General features: G+C 51.6%; 1 protein-coding gene across 45 annotated transcripts in view; it reads left to right on the top strand.

The window, feature by feature from the left end:
* Positions 1–18,365, top strand: part of MYOCD (myocardin) — a 221,325-nt gene extending 202,960 nt beyond the window's left edge. For 20 of the 45 annotated variants that reach the window (XM_040649532.2, XM_040649528.2, XM_046902057.1 and 17 more), the window contains 9 exons: positions 1,892–1,967; positions 4,355–4,516; positions 9,027–9,205; positions 9,634–9,759; positions 10,255–10,529; positions 10,872–11,025; positions 12,039–12,992; positions 15,153–15,210; positions 15,841–18,365. In XM_040649532.2, the coding sequence (XP_040505466.1) occupies positions 1,892–1,967; positions 4,355–4,516; positions 9,027–9,205; positions 9,634–9,759; positions 10,255–10,529; positions 10,872–11,025; positions 12,039–12,992; positions 15,153–15,210; positions 15,841–16,409 (2,553 nt within the window). In that variant the 3' untranslated portion in view covers positions 16,410–18,365. The remainder of the gene's footprint in view (positions 1–1,891; positions 1,968–4,354; positions 4,517–9,026; positions 9,206–9,633; positions 9,760–10,254; positions 10,530–10,871; positions 11,026–12,038; positions 12,993–15,152; positions 15,211–15,840) is intronic. The other 25 variants (XM_015295170.4, XM_040649537.2, XM_040649561.2 and 22 more) reach the window with 8 other exon arrangements.
* The last annotated feature ends 1,997 nt before the right edge of the window (positions 18,366–20,362 follow it).

Below are 20,362 nucleotides of genomic sequence, written 5' to 3'. Positions count from 1 at the left end.
CCACCGAGCACTGCAGAAACGTCTCTGGTGGATTAATCTTCATTTCTTCCAGTGCTCATGCAGCTGCCTCAGCTGTGGCTAACTGTGACCTGCCTGCAGTCATTTCCAATTGTCCTTCTTGAACTGTATCCAATGTATTTCAGATTATTTCTTCAATTACTCCAAATCATTTTCCATTGCAATCTGTTAGTCTTGAATGAATCAGAGCTAAGGAGTATGTCTTCTATCATCCAAGGCATTAATGAAAATATTGAATAGTAGGAAGAATTGCTGCAGAACATGATTTGATATATTCTTGTGTTTTCACGGTGAACCATTCCTAATTCCTTTGGTGACCCACAGTTATGCTCCTTTCTTATGCGTCTTATCCAGATCAAATTTCTCTGGTTTGAATATGAGAAAACCCTGTGAGATAATGTCAAAACATGCTTAGAGTCAAACTACGTGACATACTTTGTTTATTCCTGTAACAGAAATCTGTCATCCCTCCATAAAAGGAAACTAGTTGCTGTGGTGTCATTTGTTCTTGAAGAATCCATCCTGGCCATTACTCACCTCCTTGCTATCTTCACAATCCCTTTATACAGATTGATTGCTTGTTCCAATATCTCTCTGATTGGAGTCATAATTTCCAGGTTTCTTCTCTCCATCTCTTTCAAGGCAGTAAATTATGCTCTCCCTGGCCCAGCTTCCTGGAGAACCAGAGATAGCTGCTATTACTCCAGCCTTGTGTACCTCAAACTATTTGGGAGCATTTAACTTTGAGCATTCTCCAACCTGTTCTCCAAACTGACAACTGCAGTTTCTACTCTCTCGTTGCGGAAGGTTTTTGGCTATGGCCTGTGATTGATAAACAGCCATTTCTCCTTTTAGAGAAGAAGGCCTTATATCCTGTAGCCATCTCAGCAAAGTCCAGTTATTTTTCCTGTTTATGGAACACAGGCAGCCTTTTCCATTGTGTTCTCCTGGCTACAGAAATGCTCATTTTCTCATGATCCTGTATATTTTTTACTGCAGGTTTTCTAATTTTCTCTAGCTGCTTGTGTTATTTTATATTTATCCGGAAGAGTTTAACCTTTTAAAAAAGTGTATATTTTTTATATAGCACCTCAATTTAGCAAACAGCTGATAATTCATCTAAGTTATTCTTTAGCTCTTCACCAGGTGGTAAGCTCGCATCTGTAAACTTGAGGTCAACTGCCACCAATACTGACTTCCTTGGCCCAGAGGGAGGTGTTTTTGCACCTCTGTGTCTTTCTGTTCCTAAAGCCATGAGGAATCGGGTACAAGCTCATCACAAGCTCAGCTGCAGTGATCTGCAAAGTGGATTTTCCCAAACCCACACTACAGATGGGGTAGATGGGGTGAGGAACTGCAGAGTATGTAGCTGCAGGAAGGCTAAGTCTTGTGGCTGACCTGGGGTGAGTGTTTGGGTATCCTCATGACCTGCTCAGCCTTGTATGTCATCGCAGAGTGCCAGGCTTCCCACAGAAGCCATTGCTAATACTACACCATGGCACTGCTGTAGTGCAGCTCTCAAAGATGATGTGGGATGCTAAGTCAGGAGATGTACCCCTCCCAGTAGACAGGTCTCATCCTTCCCATGAGCTCTCATAAGATTTGAGGGATCAAAAGCCCAGGGATAATTGGCAAGGGCACAGCCTAGTTGTGAGGATAGTGAACATTCAGCAGCTCCATGCATGTTGTTCCCTTTCTGAAGAACTTCTGTTCAAGAATCAGCCAGTGTCCAGGTGAAAAAAAATGCCACTTGGGAGCTCACTCAACATAGACTGTAATGAATCCAAAAAAACATGGGATAGCACAGGGGCGCCTGCTCTCTACATTATTGATGCTCTAGTCAGGTAATACTCTCTGCATTTGTGTTCTGCAGACTGAAGATTATCTCAAGCACAAGATCAGAAGCAGGCCTGAGCGATCAGACCTGGTCAATATGCACATTTTACAAGGTAAGACTGCCTGAGATCCTCCCACATACTTCTTATTTCTCCTGCCCCACCCGGGTTCCTTTCAGGACTCTCATCACTGTTTACTTTGCCCCAGCTGCTCATGAGAGCCACTGTCAAAGGGGACACATTGTAGCCAGTCCAGATCCAGTCTTTGGGTGGAAGATACACTTCTCCCCTGACAGGAGCAGACTCAGCACATTCTAACCTTTGTTCCATCTCTGGCAGGGACCAACACGAGATGGTCTAGAAGACAGTAGGGTAGAAAACAACTATGAAGGAGAACTCTGGTAGAGGTGCCGAGGTCCTGCACTTCTGGAGCAGGTTGCCCAAGGAGGCTGTGGATGCCCCATCCCTGGAGGCATTCAAGGCCAGGCTGGATGTGGCTCTGGGCAGCCTGGTCTGGTGGTTGGTGACCCTGAACATAGCAGGGGGGCTGAAACTGGATGATCGTTGCGGTCCTTTTCAAACTCAGCCATTGTATGATTCTGTGATTCTGACCCTCATGAAGTGCAGACCTTGGGCACTTGCAGTGAAAGCCTTGTAGCAGGTGGTTCTCGTATCTTCCCAAAGCTGGATGTCTTTTTTTTTTTTTTTATGTTTTGCCATAATTCTTATGGTGATGCTTAATGAAATGAAATCGAATGAAAATGATGACCCCGTGCATTGCTATATGAAAAGGTCGAGCTCTGCTGTAAGTCTGTGCATCTTCCCCTTCCCCAGCCTGATGTCTCATTGCAGCCAGGGAGCTGGCAGTGCTCTGCTGCATCCCATCACAGGCAGCAGATCTCTGTGGTGTCCCCCGTTATCTCCAGAGATAAGGAGCTCCTTTGAGACAGGGAGGATGTGCAGTCTCCCTCCTCGAACCCTGTCAGTCCCCAGGGAAAGGCAGATTACTCTTCGGCAACTGTAAATGCTGGCCCCTGCTCACTCTATGGATAAAGTCCCTATTTCTTTTTCCTCTGGCATGCTGGAGGTCTAAGCCAGGAGTCTGATAGATTCATGCCACTGCCATCCTTTACCTATGTCTCTCCATGCCTAAAATGAGTCAGCATCATTACCCATTTAGCAGGTGGAAGTGTCTTTCCCTTAGGTTAAACAACTGAAGCAAGTACAGACTGGAATTGGGGCTGGGGGCAGTAGAAGAGATGTGGAGGTGGCTGCCATCACTGAGCATTGACAGGGCTGGCCAGACATGGGTGGTGCAGAGCCTGCCTAGCTGTGCACAGAGCACCTGGCTGTGCTGCCCCACACACACTTCAGGGCTGGGGCCTTTACTGATGCATGGGGGTGTGCCCTGGAGTATCATGGACATATCTGCCCAGCTGGTTCCTAACAGGACACAGAGATGATTGAAATGGAGCAGCTGGGCAATGTGCCATCATCTGAATGTCTTGCAGACACACCTTCTGTTACTGCTCACCTTAGGGAGCTCATCTGGGTTCCACACAATCTAGTCTGAGGCCAAAAATGACCTAACATCAGCTCTCCTGACCTCCTACAGAGCATTATTTCCTGGTATCAAGCTTGTGTTGAGCACAGTATCTCTTCCATAACAGCATCCACCCTTGAAGGCAGTACAGCCTAGGTGCAGCCCTTCTTAGTTTAGGCCCCCTAGGGTATAGATGCAGTCTAGTTTAGGATCTTGCTCCCCCTATAACCAAGCTGATACAATGAGAGGAGACAGAGCATCTTTATTTGGGAAATTACCATTTGTTGTTGTAATTGGTCACTGCTCTGTCACCTCTCAGTAAGTGGGAGCTTCTCAGCTGGGTTTGGTCTGGCAGTAGTTTCCACATCTAGCTGCCTTTATTATGCTCCTCTCTACCAGCTTGTTTTTCCCCTGGAGGCCTGGAACAGTGTCCTCACACTGCCTTTAAACGTTCCACTCCTGAAGCCTCAGCTTTTTATCTTCTAGTGCAAGGCATTTACTCCAATTGTCAAACACTGTTAATGGTTCTTTTCTCCAGCTGTTCCCCAGAAGTACAGATCTGCATTAGACCATAAGAGCCACTGGGCTCCTGGCAGGCAGGAGTCAGAGTCCACTTAGCCTCTCAAGTCAGTCACAGCTTAATGAAGTTTCCATTGCAGATCATTCCTGGGCCTTGGGGAGGATGCCTCAGCTGCAGGCTGGGTTTGCAAGCCTAGGTTAGAAAACAAAGGCTTTTAATTGGGCATAGAGAAGTTTGACCTCAGGCTCAGGGGAGGACCCATGTCCCAAAGCCCTATCTTACCTCCAGCCTCAGAGCAGCTCCTTCTGGACACTGAGCTCTGCTCATGCCTTGGCTGCAGCCCAGAAAGGCTGTGCTGAGGGGAAGCATGCTCTCAGCAAGCAGTGTGCTTACAGATGGCCCTGGTCCTGAACTGATGCCTTCCATTTGGCCTTTTAGACTCAGCTGCAGAGGGGTCCATTCAGTCCACTCAAATGAAGCTGAAAAGAGCCCGACTGGCAGATGATCTCAATGAAAAGATTGCTCTCAGGCCGGGTCCTTTGGAGCTGGTGGAGAAGAATATTATTCCTGTCGACTCAGCTGTGAAAGAGGCCATAAAAGGTAGTGGAAGTGAACGTGCATTTTGTGTCGTGTGCATGGCACGGGGCAGGGGCTGGAGAGGTTACAAGGATGTACATCAGTGTCTGCCTGGAGTTAGGAGTAGCAGCTGCACATTATTTAAATTTCCTTATTTTCACAGTAAACAGTCCAGTCTGGCACAGCCTTACTTGGGTCCATGAAAAGAGGGTTTTCATCTTCGAGTATCTGTGATGGAAACACAAATCATGTTTCAGCCATGTCTTCTCAGGGAGAATACATCCTTGCTTCCCCTCCTGCCCCCATCCAAGACTTTGAGCACATAAGCGATACTGCTGGAGAGAGGACATTCCTTCCTCCCTTACACGGGAGAAGGCTTGGGTTCACATATGCAGATAACAGGCCAGCCTGCTCCTGCTTGTGCCCTGCCAAACTCTTACATCCCAAGAGGTGATACAGCCCTGGTCCAGGGAGGCTGCTGCTTTGTTTTTCAATATTTGTTAGTGGAATGCAAGGTCCAACAGAGTAGAAGGAAAAGGGTGCCAGTCCACTGGGGAATACAAGGAGCTGACTGCATCCCAAAGGAGAGTATTCTACTGTTTCCCAGTGCTTGGTTTATGCCTAAACTTAGTGTTCTAACACCATCCACATCCCAGCTGGAGGGGGGAGGCAGGATCCCATGCAGTTATTTCCCCCATGCTGCTGCAGGAAGGCCAGTGCACAGGCTGAAACAAAGGAGACTGGTGACTCAGAGTTCATCAGTGCCAAAACAGGGAGATCAGAAAGCAGAGAAAGGAGCAAGAAAGCCTGCAAGGTCATTCAGTGCCAGCCCAGCAGCCCGTATGTCTGATGTCTGGGCTCATCTCTGTGTCCAAACTGGACCTCAGGCCTCAAGTGGAACACTGAGAGCTGTTCTGCCTCCAGGAACTCCTTGTTCTGTTGCTCCTCATTCCTAAATTCATGGGATTATTTCCATTGGCATAATCCCATGACAAGTGTCTATTCTGGGCTGAGAGCAAGACAGGGACAATGGCAGAGCTCTGGGACAGGAGGGGTCTTTGAACTACAGGAGTGATGCAGAAAATGGGAACTGATGCAGGAAGTACTTTGACTTTGGTTTTATCTCAGAAAACAGCAGATACAGCATGAAATACTGCAGGCTTAGACAGACCTCTTCCCTGTCCTCCAGTCGTTCCTGCTCTTCGTTTCCCCACTGCAAAGCGCACGTGGGGTATGCACAGCGCTTTCTGCAGTCTGGTTCTTCAGCCATTTGCAGCATTTCACAGCTCTTGCCTTTGAAGGTGAAATGTTCCAGGACTCTGTCTGAAGAGGAATTTTTAAGGAGAGTTCAAGCAAAATCTCCTCAGCCACTTATCGAAGAGAGAAGAGTGAAAATACAAAACCATTAAAAAAAATCCCTCCTCTTATAAACAATCAAGGCAGTTTGAGCATGATTCACTGGAGCTGAGGCTTGGAAGCCAGGCAAAGCGTGCTTGAAGATTTTGAATGTTTCTCTCCATCTGCCTTGTCTGCAGCTTGTGGTAAGCAGAGATTTACAGGACAAAGTTGTTAAAAACAAAAGTCCGGCTTTAAATGATTTGCTCAATTTTGAAAATTCTCTCTCATAATCATCTTCTATCAATCACATACTCAGGAAAGACATGTCCTGGAGGCCAGTTTTATCCTGCTTTAGGTGAAACACACAGCATCTAAGGTCAGGCATGAATCCATTTAGGAGCCATCAGGAGTGAAGCTGAAGCTGCACCAGGGCTCTCAGGTTTCTGTAAAAGAAGCCTTAAGCTGAAGGATCCTCAAACAGATTTTGAAAGTTGGAGGCAGTTTGCTGTGCTTGTGTCTTGGGGCTTGTATGGCAGGTATACAGGTATTGGACCAGAGAGATTATTGTGTTTACAAAGGAGTAATGAAATAAAGAGCTTACCCATATCCTGGGCTCACAGAAGGACTCCAAAAGGAATGATCTCCAGATAGAGAACCTTCTTCCTTGGGAGTCAGCCCTTAAATGGGGTCCAGGAGGGGTGCAGCCTGGCTCCTGGCTTCCGGTCATTTGGGTGAAATTGCATTCACCTGTGCCCCTGTGGCTGACTCAGCGCTCACCTCAGGTGGTCAATCAGAGGTTCAGGCTGTGATTCAACAGTTCCCATACAGGGCTGAAGGTTGAACAAGGAGCAGAGATGAGCACTGGCACTTCTGAACGTTAAGCCTTTTGTTTTTCCAATACCAGAAAGATGACAGGGTTTAAAATCATTTGCCTTTAACCTTGGAATCTCAACTGTTTATACAGCGGAAAGTTCAGCTGACGTGTTCCTCTAATCACCTCCGGCAGGGTGAGCAGAATGTGCCAGACCCCAACAGAAAGCCCTAAAGTCCCAGTGACAGGAGGCCGCCAGTGCCCTACATAGCTGAGCAGTGATATAAGAACCTTTTTTTACCAGGTCCTTGTCATCACTTTGTCCAATATGTTTGAGAGGACAATACCCAGTGCATTAGAAACAGCCCCAAGCAAACACCATTCTGCCTGAGATTACAGCAGAGACATGGGATCATGAAACAACATGGCCAGCCTCAGGCTGAGCGAGAGCAACAGATAAGGGCAGCACTCCCTGCTCCATGCAGGCCCCCGGTATCAAACAGCAGGATGCAGCACATTCCTGTCATGCTCCAGGCTGCTGCTGTGTCCTGAAGGTCCTTTGGGCTCTGTGCTTTGGTACTTTTTCTCCTTGCATGCCTATGGAATGCCAGCCCAGTGGAAGTCTTGCGGATCCCCAAGTCCCTTTTGCTTGGACTGATTATTCCCACGAAAGGATGCCCACAGTTGTCTGTAGACATGGGAAGCAGCTTCCACCCAGTCTGGGGAACAGACTGCACTGCCTTGCATTTCCTCAGGGAAGGTAAAGGTTGGGTACTGTGTCTGATGGCAGCTGTAGAGGAGAGGGGATAGGCCCTATCTCCAGACACAAGGAAGAATACCAGGCCATATAGAGCAGGGAGGAGAGAGGCCCTCCCCAGCACACTACTGATCTCATATCCCTGTGCTTGTCTGCCCCAGAACTGCCATGGCAAGGATGCTCTTGGGTTGTCCAAGTAGACAAAGCAGCTCCCCTTCAGCACCATGGTCCCTGGTGAGGAGGATGGTGCTGGTGAAATGCACAGTGCTCAGGATGAGGACAGGCAAATAGAACACAGAGCCATGTTGTCACAGGATGCCAGCAAGTGCTGTCTGTCCAGGATCTCTTCCCAACAGGAGCCCATGGCAGGCAGCACACCCTCCACAGGGGTCCAGCCGCTGCTGGTGGCTCAAGGAGCTTTCCTGGGGCGGGCAGCCAGGGCTTCCTGCTCCCTCACCCACCCTGGCACCACAAGCTGGGGCAAGCAGAGATAACCTTTATCTTTCAGATAGGGGCAGGGGTCAGAGCAGGAGGGTGTGTGTCAGTGAGGAGGTGCACACTGCTAGACGAGCAGCACAGACAGGTGGAGGTTTGTCCCCAGGCCCTTCCTATTTCCCCATTTGTCACTTTGCTATCAGTGTGCCAAGCTGCCTGACGAATGCCAGATGTGAGCACGAGGAGATTATGAGCATGGCCACGCTGCTCCTTCCTCTACCCCCACCTGCAGCCCTCCCAAGTCTCACATGACATCTTTTCTTTTTCAGCACTTCATTTATCAGTAAAAGCCTGGGGTCAAGAGCTCTTGCCCATCTGACTAGGAGATAGCATGCTGGGAGCTTTGCAGAGGGGAGAAGCAATGTCTGGGGCAGGCTTTGTGGCAGTTGAGAATTAATGGTGGTGATTCAAAGCATTTCATGTGGGTGAAGCTTGTGGACAGACACACCAGACCTGGAAGCCTCTGTCCAGCTGCAGCCAAGTGCACTTGTGTTGACTCTTTTGCCAGGAAAGGCTGTGTCACCCTCCAGGTGGATTTCAGCCTCAGTTCTTCTGCTGAGGACAGAGTTCCAAAAGTGTAATAAAGATGCTTGGCTGGTCAAGAAGAGAGACCCTACTGCCCCTCTCCCCATTGCAGCCCAATGGCAGGATAGGGTAGCCAAGCTGTTCCTGTGCAGCCCAGCAGGCTTGCAGTCTCTGAGAACGCCTCCTGCTCTGCCAGGCCAAGCTCCTCCTAAGAAATGTGTTATCTACCAGCTTCGTTCATTCAGCCATGTGGCCATGGCCTGCGGGCTCCTTTCCTTGTCATACTGCAGCCTTGTCCTCAGTTTGAGGTGGGATGAGGCATTTGAACACCTCAAGCACCATGCCCTTGGCCTGCACCCAGATCTTAAAAAGATTGTCATGCATGGGAAACAGAAACAGCCCTCTGGGCCCAGACCGCAGGGTGCAGACAGTGCTGTGTGATCCGAGCTCTCCTCGTGCTGCCTTCCGCTCCCCCCATCCCTCCCGCCAGCAGATGCACACACTGTTGTGCCCACACAGGTAGCCGGGAGCAGGAGGCGGGCGGCCATTGCTGCTGCTGCCGGCGGGGCAGCCGGGCAAATCCCTGACGTCCATCTCTCTTCGCCTAGCAGGCACACAGGTGAACTTCTCCAAGCCATCTGATGCGTTTGCCTTTGAGGAGGACAGCAGCAATGACGGCCTGTCCCCGGAGCAGGCCAGGAGCGAGGACTCCCAGGGCTCCACAGAGTCGTCGGCAGGCACCAAATCCTCCGAGCTGCCGCCCTCGGCCCCCTCAGGGCCGGCCCAGGTGGGTGGCGCCACTGGAAAGCCGCACTTCCCCGCTCTGGTGGGCAGGGACACGGCTCCCCAGTCCGAGGGCACGGCTGGCCTGGGGGAATGGGGGAGGCTGCAGGGATGGATTGGGGCACTGAATGTGACTGGGAGGGCAGGGAGGTGGCAACACTGAGGCTGGGCTTGAGGGAACTGGGATGGACTGGGGGAAATGAGAATGCTGGGTTAAGGGGCACTGGGATGAGCTGAAGAATGTGCTCTAGGCTGGGAGGACTACGGGAGCTGGAGGGACTGGGTTGCCCTGAGGTGAACTATAGGAGATTGCAGGGACTGCATCAGGCCTGAAGTAGCCTGGGGAACTGGGAGCACTTTGGGCAGAGGAATGGGTCCAAAGGGCCCGCACCTGCCCCACGTCCCCTCTCACATTGCACCTTTCCCTTCCAGGATCACCCCCGTGGCATTGAGGGCAACACAGCGGAGCTTGCCTCAGGCCAGAGCGGCCAGTGCAACAGCCCCAAGCAAGCAGTGGGGCAGGACAGCCCACCTCTCCCAGTGCCCTCCGTGGTGAAGGTAATATCTGCATATCCACACTCCCTGGGAGGAGTAATACCTGCAGGGCAGGGGGCTGCAGCCAGGCCTGAAGTAGCCGTGTGCTGCACCCCATGTGACTGGGAAGTTTGAGGGCTTGGTCTTAAAGGCCTGGAATAATGAGGAGAGATGGATCGCATTTTGTGGTTATAAAAGGTAGAGCTTCGGTACTTGCTAGAGGTGACTGCTCAGGTCCTGCATTGGAAACATGCTCTGGAGCTGGGAGTTGGAGATATAAGGCAGTACAGAAATACTGTCAAGGCAAGGAAGGCTTTTTCCCATCCCATGTGTTCTTCAGCACAGGAGGGGTTAGATGTTGCCCTGCAGAAGTCCCTCACATGCATGATTAGCTGCTCATGGAGCTGGGCTGTCAGGGTACCAGCAGGATCTGCCCTTGCTCTATCCAGTCCTCCCAGTTCCCACAGGAGTGTCAGGAGCTCTTCTGTCAGCTAATTCCTTTTCTTCTTGGACCAACAGTCAAAATCATCCAGTGATAGCAAGAACCGTCACAAAAAACCCAAGGACACTAAGCCCAAGGTGAAGAAGCTGAAATATCACCAGTACATCCCTCCAGACCAGAAGGCAGAGAAGTCCCCTCCACCTATGGACTCTGCATATGCAAGACTCCTCCAGCAGCAGCAGCTCTTTCTGCAGCTGCAGATCCTCAGCCAGCAGCAACAGCAACAACAGCAGCAACAGCAGCAACAGCAGCAGCACTTCAACTACCCAGGGATGCACCAAGGCCAGATAAAGTGAGTGACAGTGTGCCAATAGCAGGGCTTAGTACTACCTCCCTCCAAAATTTCCTCTTCCCTTTCCATTTGTGCCAGTGCGTTGGAGATAGTAAGGAAAACATAGCAACCTCCCAAAAAGCTGTTCTGGCTTTGTGCACTATCTGGGGAACCTGTGACCTGCTGGTAGGTTACCAGCAATCTCCTTGCAGCCCAAACTGGTTTTCCTTGGAGTTGGCAGTCCTTTAGGTCTCATACAGGGGATAAGAGCCCCAGGGGAGCAGGGAGATAGTACATCATAGCAATGGGCACAGAAAGCCCAGAGGGCAGCCATGTTACCCCATATCTCCTTTGTTATTTCAGGCAATCAAATGAGCAAATGATCAAAAGTTCAAATGCTTCATCAACTTCTGTCAGCAACACCCCTCTTTCTCCTGTGAAAACCACCTTTTCAGGCCAGACTTGTGTCTCATCTATCAAGCCAGGCCCTCTGCCATCTAACCTGGATGATCTGAAAGTAAGTGAACACTTTGTCAGCATGGGAGCAGAATTTTATAGACCGCATGTTTGTTGCTACCCTTGTGTGTGCAATGTAGTGCTGCAGGTTGTGCTGACAGGGGCTGACTGTGTGTTATAGATCAGCATGCACCACCACACTGTGAGCAAACTGAGGTGTACAGCACAGTGGAACAGGAATTGGTCAGGGTGGTGATAACTAAAAACAGGGATTTGTTCCTATGTGGGCATCACATGTGTGCACTGCTCCAGTGGATGTATCAGCAAACCCTACATCTTGAGACATCTGCAGGCCAGGACATCAGGTCCAGGACTATAGGACAACCTGTGTTGCTGTTCTGACAGCTCATGACCCCACAGCTTCTGTAGTATTATGGTGGATATCTTGGATACTGCCAACAGAACAGACAGAAAATAGGTCAGCATGGCCTTCACACCTACCCAGTGACTCAGCTTCTCTTCTGTCAGTGCAAAGCCCATGCTGAGACCATGATGCTGCAGCTCCTCTGCCAGCAGTGGTCAGGCCAGGTCCACTCACTGCACAAGCACGTATCTCCAGAGACTGCAGCTGTGAACACTGAGTATTATCTAAACCTCTCATGTAGGCAAGGGCACAAGGGAGCATCATTCAGATCAATGATTGGGTTTTTTTAAAAAAGCTTCAGCCATAAGGAAGACTGAGTCTTTTTAGGAGCAGAGACCTTGGGACAATGTATTTCTCCATCACTATTAGATGGGAAAATACAGTGAGGTAGAAATAACATGAGTTTGGCCATAGAATAAAGTTCTTCACTGAGAGGGTGGTCAAGAACTGGTCAAGTCAGTTTCTAGCAGAAGAAGGAAGGTTTTCCCATTGGGAAGGCTCAGCGTCCTGCAAAATATATGGTGATCAGGATTGTGCATGGTGACTGAGCACCTGGGGAGCCAGAGCAGGGAACCTGTGATGTCAGGTTTCTAAAGCACTCACCTTCAAGGGGAAGCATTGGGAATTATTGTTGGTGAATTTTCTTCTAGGTGTCAGAACTGAGACAGCAGCTCCGAATAAGAGGCCTGCCTGTATCAGGTACCAAAACAGCACTGATGGAACGGCTACGGCCCTTCCAGGAGTGCAGCAGCAATGCGGTGCCAAATTTCAGTGAGATCACAACTGTCACCTTTCCAGTCACTCCAACAAGCACCTTGTCAAGTTACCAGTCGCAGTCTTCCACTGGCATGTTATCAAACGGCTTCTACCACTTCGGCAGCACCAGTTCCACTCCACCCATCTCTCCAGCCTCCTCTGACCTCTCTGTGAGCGGCTCTCTGCCAGACACATTCAACGACGGGCCCATGTCTTCTCCACAGTTTGGTCTTCAGCCATCTCCAGTTCACGGTAGTGCTGAGGAAAGCCTGATGAGCAGCATGAACGGAGGGAGCATCCAGCTGGAGCTGGAAGGGATTGACACAGAGAAGGACAAAATGCTGGTGGAGAAGCAGAAGGTCATCAATGAATTGACGTGGAAGCTGCAACAAGAGCAGAGGCAGGTAGAAGAACTAAGGATGCAACTGCAGAAGCGAAAGAGAAGCAATGGCCTTGAGGAGAAACAGCAGCCCTCCCAGCATTTCTTTGGTGTTCCCATCAAGCAAGAAAATGCAGTGTCCAGCTGCCCATTTGCATCCAAACAAACTGCCTTGAAAGGCCAAGCCAGCAGCTCGGATAAGTTAAGTAACTGTGGGGTGCCACAGCTGTCTCACATTGTAAATAGCCACTGCTTGGAGCCTGCGGGGCAAAGTACCATCACCTCCTCGACATTCCTGAGCCCGCAGTGCTCCCCCCAGCACTCTCCACTCGGGGCTGCAAAGAGCCCTCAACACATCAGCCTGCCACCGTCCCCCAACAGCCACTATCTCCTGGCGGTGTCCCCTGGCTCACAGGCAGAAGGGCGCAGCGCATCGCCCCAGGCCAGCAGTTGCCTTCGCACGGCATCGGTAAGTGGAGAGCACCCCAGCTGTCATCTCTGTGGTGAGCACACGCGTGTCTGTGGGCATTCACACAGATGTCACTGTTTGAGCTCTTTTCTGTCAGGTTGGAAGTGATGTCATCTTAATGGGCGCCCAGGGGGCCGCAGGAACACAATGGGCTGTCTGTAGGGGCAGAGAATAGCTGAGATGGAGAATGGGTTGGAAGCTGATGGCACCACAGGGTCCTTTACAGGGCATTTCCTAGAGAGCCCTGCTGCCTCCACATCCAGTTGCCCTGGGGGGTCAAACACAGATCCTCTGCCCCATGGAGCCTTGGCACAGCTCCCTCTGCCTCAAGTGAGCACTGGCAAAGTTCCCTGTGCCCTGCAAGAGTCCTGGCACAGCTTCCCCTGCCGTGAGGGGACCTGGCACAGCTTTCTGCCCTGGGGAAGCTTTGGCACAGCTTCTTCTGCCCTAAAGGAGCCCTAGCTCATCTCCCACTCCCCTCAGGGGAGGCTCTGGCTCAGCTTGCTGTGCTGCTAGGGGAGGCCTGGCACAGCTCCCTCTGCCCTATGGAGTCCTGGCTCAGCTCCTTCCACCTGGGGAAGACCTGGCACAGCTCCCTCTGCCCCAGAGAGCCCTGGCACAGCTCCCTCTGCCCCATGGAGTCCTGGCACAGCTCAATTCACAATGGAGAACCACCGGCACAGCTCCCTCAGCGGCTGGGAGGTCCCTACACTCCCGGGGGAACCCTGCCACAGTGCAGTAGGGCTCATCAGCATCTTGCTAAGCCATTGCAGCTGCTTACAGTACAACAGTGTATTTTGACCACTGGGCTGAAGGAGGGCAATTCTCCCAATCATATGGGAAGCCTTTTCTTGTGAATAGAGCAGGACTTGCCACTGGGGTCTGCAGTCAGGGGCTTGTTCCCCTCAGGCCACTAGCACAGCAGTGTGGTCCCTTCAGTGCCTCCATTCCTCATGCAGCCCTCAGGATAAGCGTGAAAGCTTGTAGAGGGGCACATGCTACCAATATACAAAAGTAGCATAATATGCCACCGATCACAGCCCCATTTCATCCCAACATCCTACCACGGGTAGCATGGCACCCACTGTGAAATGCCCAGCACTCACACAGGGTGGCTCCTGAGCCACAGTCCCACAGCTTGCACACAGAGCAGTGTGCTGTGTGAATGTGACAGGGCTGCAGGGTGACAAAGTAGGATGCAGCCTGTCATGAGGACAGTGATGTAGAGGACACAGGCAGTTAGTCTGTCAGTGAGATGAGCAGAGACGAGCTGTAGGTGCAAGAAGCAGTGGGATTGAGCTGTGGTATAGTGGGCAGTGGGGTGCAGCTCTATGAAACAATACTCCAAGAGAGGTAGTGGGGCTGCACTGAACAACCAGACAGACACAGAGCATCAGCAGGGAGGAACAGCACCGCAGGGGCTCTTCCAGCTCTTTTCCCACTAATAGAGTACAAGGGGCACACTCAGGGGGTGACCCTGCAGTGCCCTCCTGCTCATCCCAGTTCTGAAACCACTGTGTCACAGCTATGTGACAAACACTCCTTGAGCCACTCTCCAGGAAACCTCACCTACACTCTGTAGCCCATTGGTGAAGTCCCACCCGAGACCATTTGCTGCCCTTAGCCATATCCTGGAGTGCTGCTCCTGTGGGGAAGACCTTCTCCACCACCTGCAAACCCATTACTGAGGAGCTGTGAGAGCCTGTCAGCAGCCTCAGTGCCAGTCATGATGGTGCTTTTAGAAACATGGAGCAATACCACTGAGAGATGAAAACTGGCTTATGCTGGCTGCGAGATGTGTGGGCAGTCCTTCCAGTCTGCAGTCAGGGAGAAAAGGATGCTGTTTCATTGTCCCCAGTGTGGGGAGTGGGAGCAGGCACGTGTCATGCTAGGTGCCAGGTCCAGAAAATCTGTGTCCTCATTGCTCTGGGGAGAGGCAGTCTGCAGCAGCTGCTGAGCACGGCTCGACTGTAGGGCAGAGGGAACCTATTGCAGTGCTGTCTGGATCTGCTGCACTTGTCCTTGATCTCCCAGTGCTCATCTGAATGCCACTGCCAGACCCCTGCATCTCTTGTGGGGTCCAGAGCCACCTACCTGGTGTGTGGCTGGAGGGACTCTCCTCCTAATGCCCTCTACTCTCCTCTTTGCCGTTTGCTGCAGCAGATGACTCGAAGTCAGCAGATGGACGAACTCCTGGACGTGCTGATTGAGAGCGGAGGTACGCACTGCTTCTCTGACCCCTCCAGGGCTTCCCCTCTATCAGGTGTAGATCTGCGGGGCCCTGAGCTCTTGGCGTGCCTCTGGGAGCTTCCCAAGCTGGGTATGGCTTTCATTTGTTGCCCTACACCAGGAGCCCACACAGAGGTCGACTCCAAAAGCATATGGGGCCTGTGCTGGTGAGAAAGCCTTCCAGAGCCTGCACCCACACACGCCCAAGCTCACTGCAGGAGTCTGGGCTTGGGACCCTGCTCAAAAAGGATGGCAGTTTGTCACAGAGCCTCTGCTGCCCTTCTCTCCCAGTGCTGCCAGTGCCATCTCCCACGCAGAGCACCACGGTGCCCTTCCCTGTGCAGATCGCTGCCTGTGCCCTTTTTCATGCATGACCAACCCATGCCCATCCTCATGGGGACAGCTGCCAGTGCTTGTGCCCTGGAGACGGGTTCCAAAACTGGAGGAGCTGAGATCAGAAAGTGGGAACGGGAGGGGCTTCCCACAGGGAGGATGGGTGGGTGATGCCAAAGGAATGGAGTTGGGTGTGGGTCCTTGCTTGGGGGCCTCAGCAGTGCCTCCTGCCCAGCAGTGACAAGGCCTGCCAGAACACCTCAATTCCCTCTTGTTTGTTGAACAGAAATGCCAGCCAACGCCAAGGAAGATCGGTCCTGCCTCCAGAAAGTACCTCAGATAACAGTGTCTACAGGGAACTCCAGCACTCCGCTCCCAAAGTCATCTGCTCCATTCGAACAGGTCTCCTCCACCCAGCTCCCATTCGAGCACTGTCCAGGCGGTGGTGACGCTCACCTCGAGGTCCTGCTGAATGCCCACAGCCCGCTGGGGAGAGTCGGTGAAATCACCCTGCTGAAGATGGGAGGAGAGGAGTCCCACTTTGAAGGGATGATAGAGGGGTTCTCCAGCAAAGCCGCAGATGAACTGCTCACCTCCCAGGAGATTTTACAGACTCCCCTCTCACCCATGGAAACGCAGCTCTCCCCTTCCCCTGCTGATGGCTCCGGTTTACAAATGAGTTTCACTGAATCTCCATGGGAAACGATGGAGTGGCTGGACCTCACCCCCCCCAGCTCTGCCACTGGCTTCAGCTCACTCACTCCTGCAGGCCCCAGCATCTTCAACATTGATTTCCTGGATGTTACTGATCTCAATTTAAACACCAGCATGGACCTCCACCTGCAGCAGTGGTGAACAGGAGGGCAGTGGAGGCAGAGTACTGCGAGCCCACAGCAGCCAGCGCAGTGTTTCCGTCATGCTGGAGAACACATAGGGCTAACACGCCACATTCAGGGAAAACTGGAGCCATTTTCCCAGTGAATAAACTTGTTTGAATCTTCAGTTACTGCAAACTGACAGCACAACAGCTCTGGTACTTCGGTTTTCTTCCACTGGCACATCTTCACAAAGGATACCAAGTGCCTTTATCAACACTCCTTTAGATTGACAGTTGTCTGTAACTTCATTTTTGTTCTTTTTATCTTCCTCCCCTCAGTTTTAACAGTCACTCCCATGAGAACTGGAGCAGCTCACAACAAAACCACGTGGTGAGGAGAGCTCACTTGACAAGCAACAGGGAAGCAAGCACACAGAGGTTGCTGCCCAGCTCCTTCCTGCCATCCCACAGGGCTCCCCTCAGCCCTGCCCAGGTCAGGAGGGCTAGGAGCAGGGAGGCACGAGGGCTCTGCCCAGCCAGGGCAGTAAGTACACCCCTGTGTACAGCCAGACTCACCTCCTACCCCCAAAACCCCAGAGCTGTGCTGCCCCAGTCCCTGCACAACTGTATGAGCAAGCAAGAGATGGAGCCTACCATGTTCATGGTGGTGCCTTGGGATGTTCTCACTGTCTGGGGGGCCGAAAGCCAAAGAGCTGTCTCAGCTACAGTCTGAGCTGAGTCAGGCTGCAGCCCGAGACCTTGGAGCAGAGAGGTGTGGATGCTGGAGGCAGCCATTCAGGCCGCAGGTGCAGGTGTTGAAGGGATGTGGCATTCCAGTGGAGCTGGCATGGCTCAGCTCGTGTGGTACAGATAAAGAGATGTGTAATGTGTTGTGGTCCAAGGTAGGAGCAGGTCACACGGACAGTACAGCACAGCTTTGGATGGGCTGTTCCTGCAGAGCCACAGCGTGAGGTGGTCCTCCACCATCCAGCAGGGCGGTCAGGAGCAGCCTCCCTCCTGCACATAGGGCAGGGCTGAGCGGGCCCTCGTGGGGCTGTGGTTTTGTGTGAGCATCTGCTTTTGCTGTCTCCGCTCTCTGCCATCCAGAAGGCTTCCTTCTTCTCTTCCTCCTTGATCCTCAGCAGCGATCCTCTTCTCTCCTGAGTTTACTCCGGCATCACCCAGCTCAGAGCAAGGCTGTCTGGAGAACAGCTGTGAATCACTGAGCCTAGAGGAGCTCGTTCTTCTGAAGCCAGCAGAGATGGATGCTCTCCCGCAGTGATGCCTCCAGTTTGAAGTCACCAGCATTTCTCCTGCGAGTCTCTGTGCAATATCCTTCCTCAGGCTCCAGCGAGAAGGAGCCTTCGCTTCACTTCTTGGCTGCCACCAAAGAACTTGCTGCAGACTCTTTGACGGACACATCGGCTTTGCAATTCTGGTTTTGCCAAAGTAAATATTGTTGCTGACAAAGATTGTTAAACTATTTACAGACTGAGTGTATTTAATATTTGTGTTACTGGAAGGACAGCGCATCGGGGACGCGGCACTGGGGAGGTGCACCGTGGGCACAAACCCGGGCGGCCCCGCAGCCCCACTGCGTCTCCAGCTCATGGCGATGTTGCATGCTGTATAAAGAACACAGCGGTAGCTTTTAAGTCACTATTTAAAGCATCACTTTTCTATTGTACAAATGGTCACAGTGCACTGCTAGAATAGACAATCACAGGTTGCTGTTTTTTTTTTTTTTAATTCCTTTTTCTAAGGGAGAAATTTTTAGAAGCCGTTCCATGGAGAATATTAATAGCACTTGAATCAGAGTAGTGTTAGCTGCTACACTGCGCCGTTGTACAGGGCTTTCCAGGTAATTTTCTCCTCTCAACAAATGTATTTCCTTATTTAAAGGGATGCTGTCAGCTTCAAACTTGTAAACAAGCACATTTCCTTACCTATGTTACCAGCAACACCTTCATTATTAAAAACCCCTTTGCCTTGCTGCTCTGCCTGCTCACAGTCTGCCGCTCCATTCTGCCCACCTGGGGCAGGACAGCCATCAGCCCCCCAGCCCCCCTCGCCTTCCTTTCAGATGTTTGTATTTGATGGAGAGGGATGAGGAATGGATATCCATCCCCGCAGGACAAACTGATGGCTGCAGCATAGTATGGCTCAGGTCAGAGGGGACCTTAAAGGTCATATAGTTCCAATTGCTGCCGTGGGCAGTGTTGCCACCCACCAGACCACGATGCCCAGAAAGGAAAATCTGCACTTGAAGATATGTATGCAACTCCTGCAGCCCTTCCCCTGTGTCTGTGGGGTTCTCCTGGGTCTCTCTGTCTCAAATCCTCCCAACACAGGCACGGCCCTGTGCTCCCAGGGGGGATCCTTCTCCCCACAACCACTTGTGACCACGTCCAGCTTCATCGCACCTCTCCCTCAGTTCAAAGAGGGTTCCCAGGACGCTTCCTGCCTGCTTGCAGGGTAGGTTTCCTGCCCATCCCAAGATGGGCTTAAAAGGTGGGATGATCCAGAGACACTGATCCAGAAAAGTGAACCAGAAAAGATGTAGGTGACCTACCAGCTTGTTCCTACGTGCTGCTTTTAATCTCTTAACCACACACTGCATAAAAACCTCCATTGTGATAAACTCCCTGGGCTGAGCCACGCTCTGCAGCCCTGTGCCATTGCATGGTGCTCTGCATCTTGCAGCGCTCCCACCCACTGCTCCGTGCCCTCCTGCAGGACAGTGCTGGGGCTGCTCTGTGCCCACTGCTCCACTGCCCCAGAGCCAGCGCCCCTGGATGTGCCCACCTGGTTTTCCCACACAGCCCTTCCCAAGGGATTTAAGGTTCAGGGGTTTTGCTTCCTGCTGCAGCTAAGCAGCAGATCCCGTGATGTCCCATACTGGGTTTTACATACACCCTCTTTGTTTAAGGCTTTACGTAAGGCTTTACCCTACCCCAGTGACATTCCTTCGTGAGCAGTGACCACCACTGCCGGCCCTGGGCTCTCTGATCCCCCTATGCGGTCACTTCAGGTCCCACCGCACCCCACGCCCAGCATCTGCTACGTAGTGTTTCTCTACGGGCAAGGTTGGCTCTTCCTACACAGAGTAACTACTCATAATTACTCGTTATTAGTTACAAGATATATACATAGCTGTGTGTTACATCACACAATCCTAAGAAAGCCAAAACAAAGCCAGTAATGGTCATCTCTATGTTAGACAATTGCTGTTAGAGCTGAACGAGTCAAAGCAAAGCTCCCAGCAGGCCAAAAGAAGCCCAGGTGCACTACAACAGCACCAGGCCTCAGCAGAGGCTGCTCAGCACCTCCTGAGCAGCTCAGCAGTAAGAAAGAGCTGTCCAGGGATGTGTGAACTTCTCCCACTCCCTTGGATGAACCCTTCCAAGCAATTCCCCTTCCTAGTGCCAAGCTGAGCCAGCACGGTGCAAGGAAATGGTTCCAGCACCACTCACTGGAAATGCACTGCTGAGCATGCATTCTTGCAGGAACAAGGACCTGGCTGGAACTGGGGTCAATTGCAAATGTCTTCAGGAAATCAGTGTGATGTGGAGCCCCAGAATCTGAGGGAGGGAAGGAGGGAGGGAGGGATGGAGGGAGGGAGGGAGGGAGGCTGAGGTACAGCAGCCTATCATGCACCTGTCACAGTTTTCCCCATGTTTTGGTATTGTTTCTCTTAAAGCATCAATTGGTTGAGGTGTGTTTGCTGGCACAGAGCAGCACTCTGGGTCATGCTTCTGCAGATCCCTGAGCTCTCAGCATGCCTCATGGGTCAGAGGGACTAGGAGTGCTCATGAACAGCTCTGTAAATACGTGGTGGCCCTCATAAACACCCCAAGATGAACCACTTATAGTCAGTACATTGCAGAAGTGTTTGGTGTGCTGCACATAGGTTTTCAGTCTGTATTGAGTCTGGTGAGAAACCCGTCTTCCTTGGAAGGTCAGACAGGACCTCCTCCTCTCAATATCCAGC

Source organism: Gallus gallus, chromosome 18 (genome assembly GCF_016699485.2).
Source record: "Gallus gallus isolate bGalGal1 chromosome 18, bGalGal1.mat.broiler.GRCg7b, whole genome shotgun sequence".
Taxonomy (NCBI): Eukaryota; Metazoa; Chordata; class Aves; order Galliformes; family Phasianidae; genus Gallus; species Gallus gallus.
The sequence above is the reverse complement of the archived record's forward strand: the minus strand, read 5'-3'. Positions and strand labels throughout refer to the sequence as shown.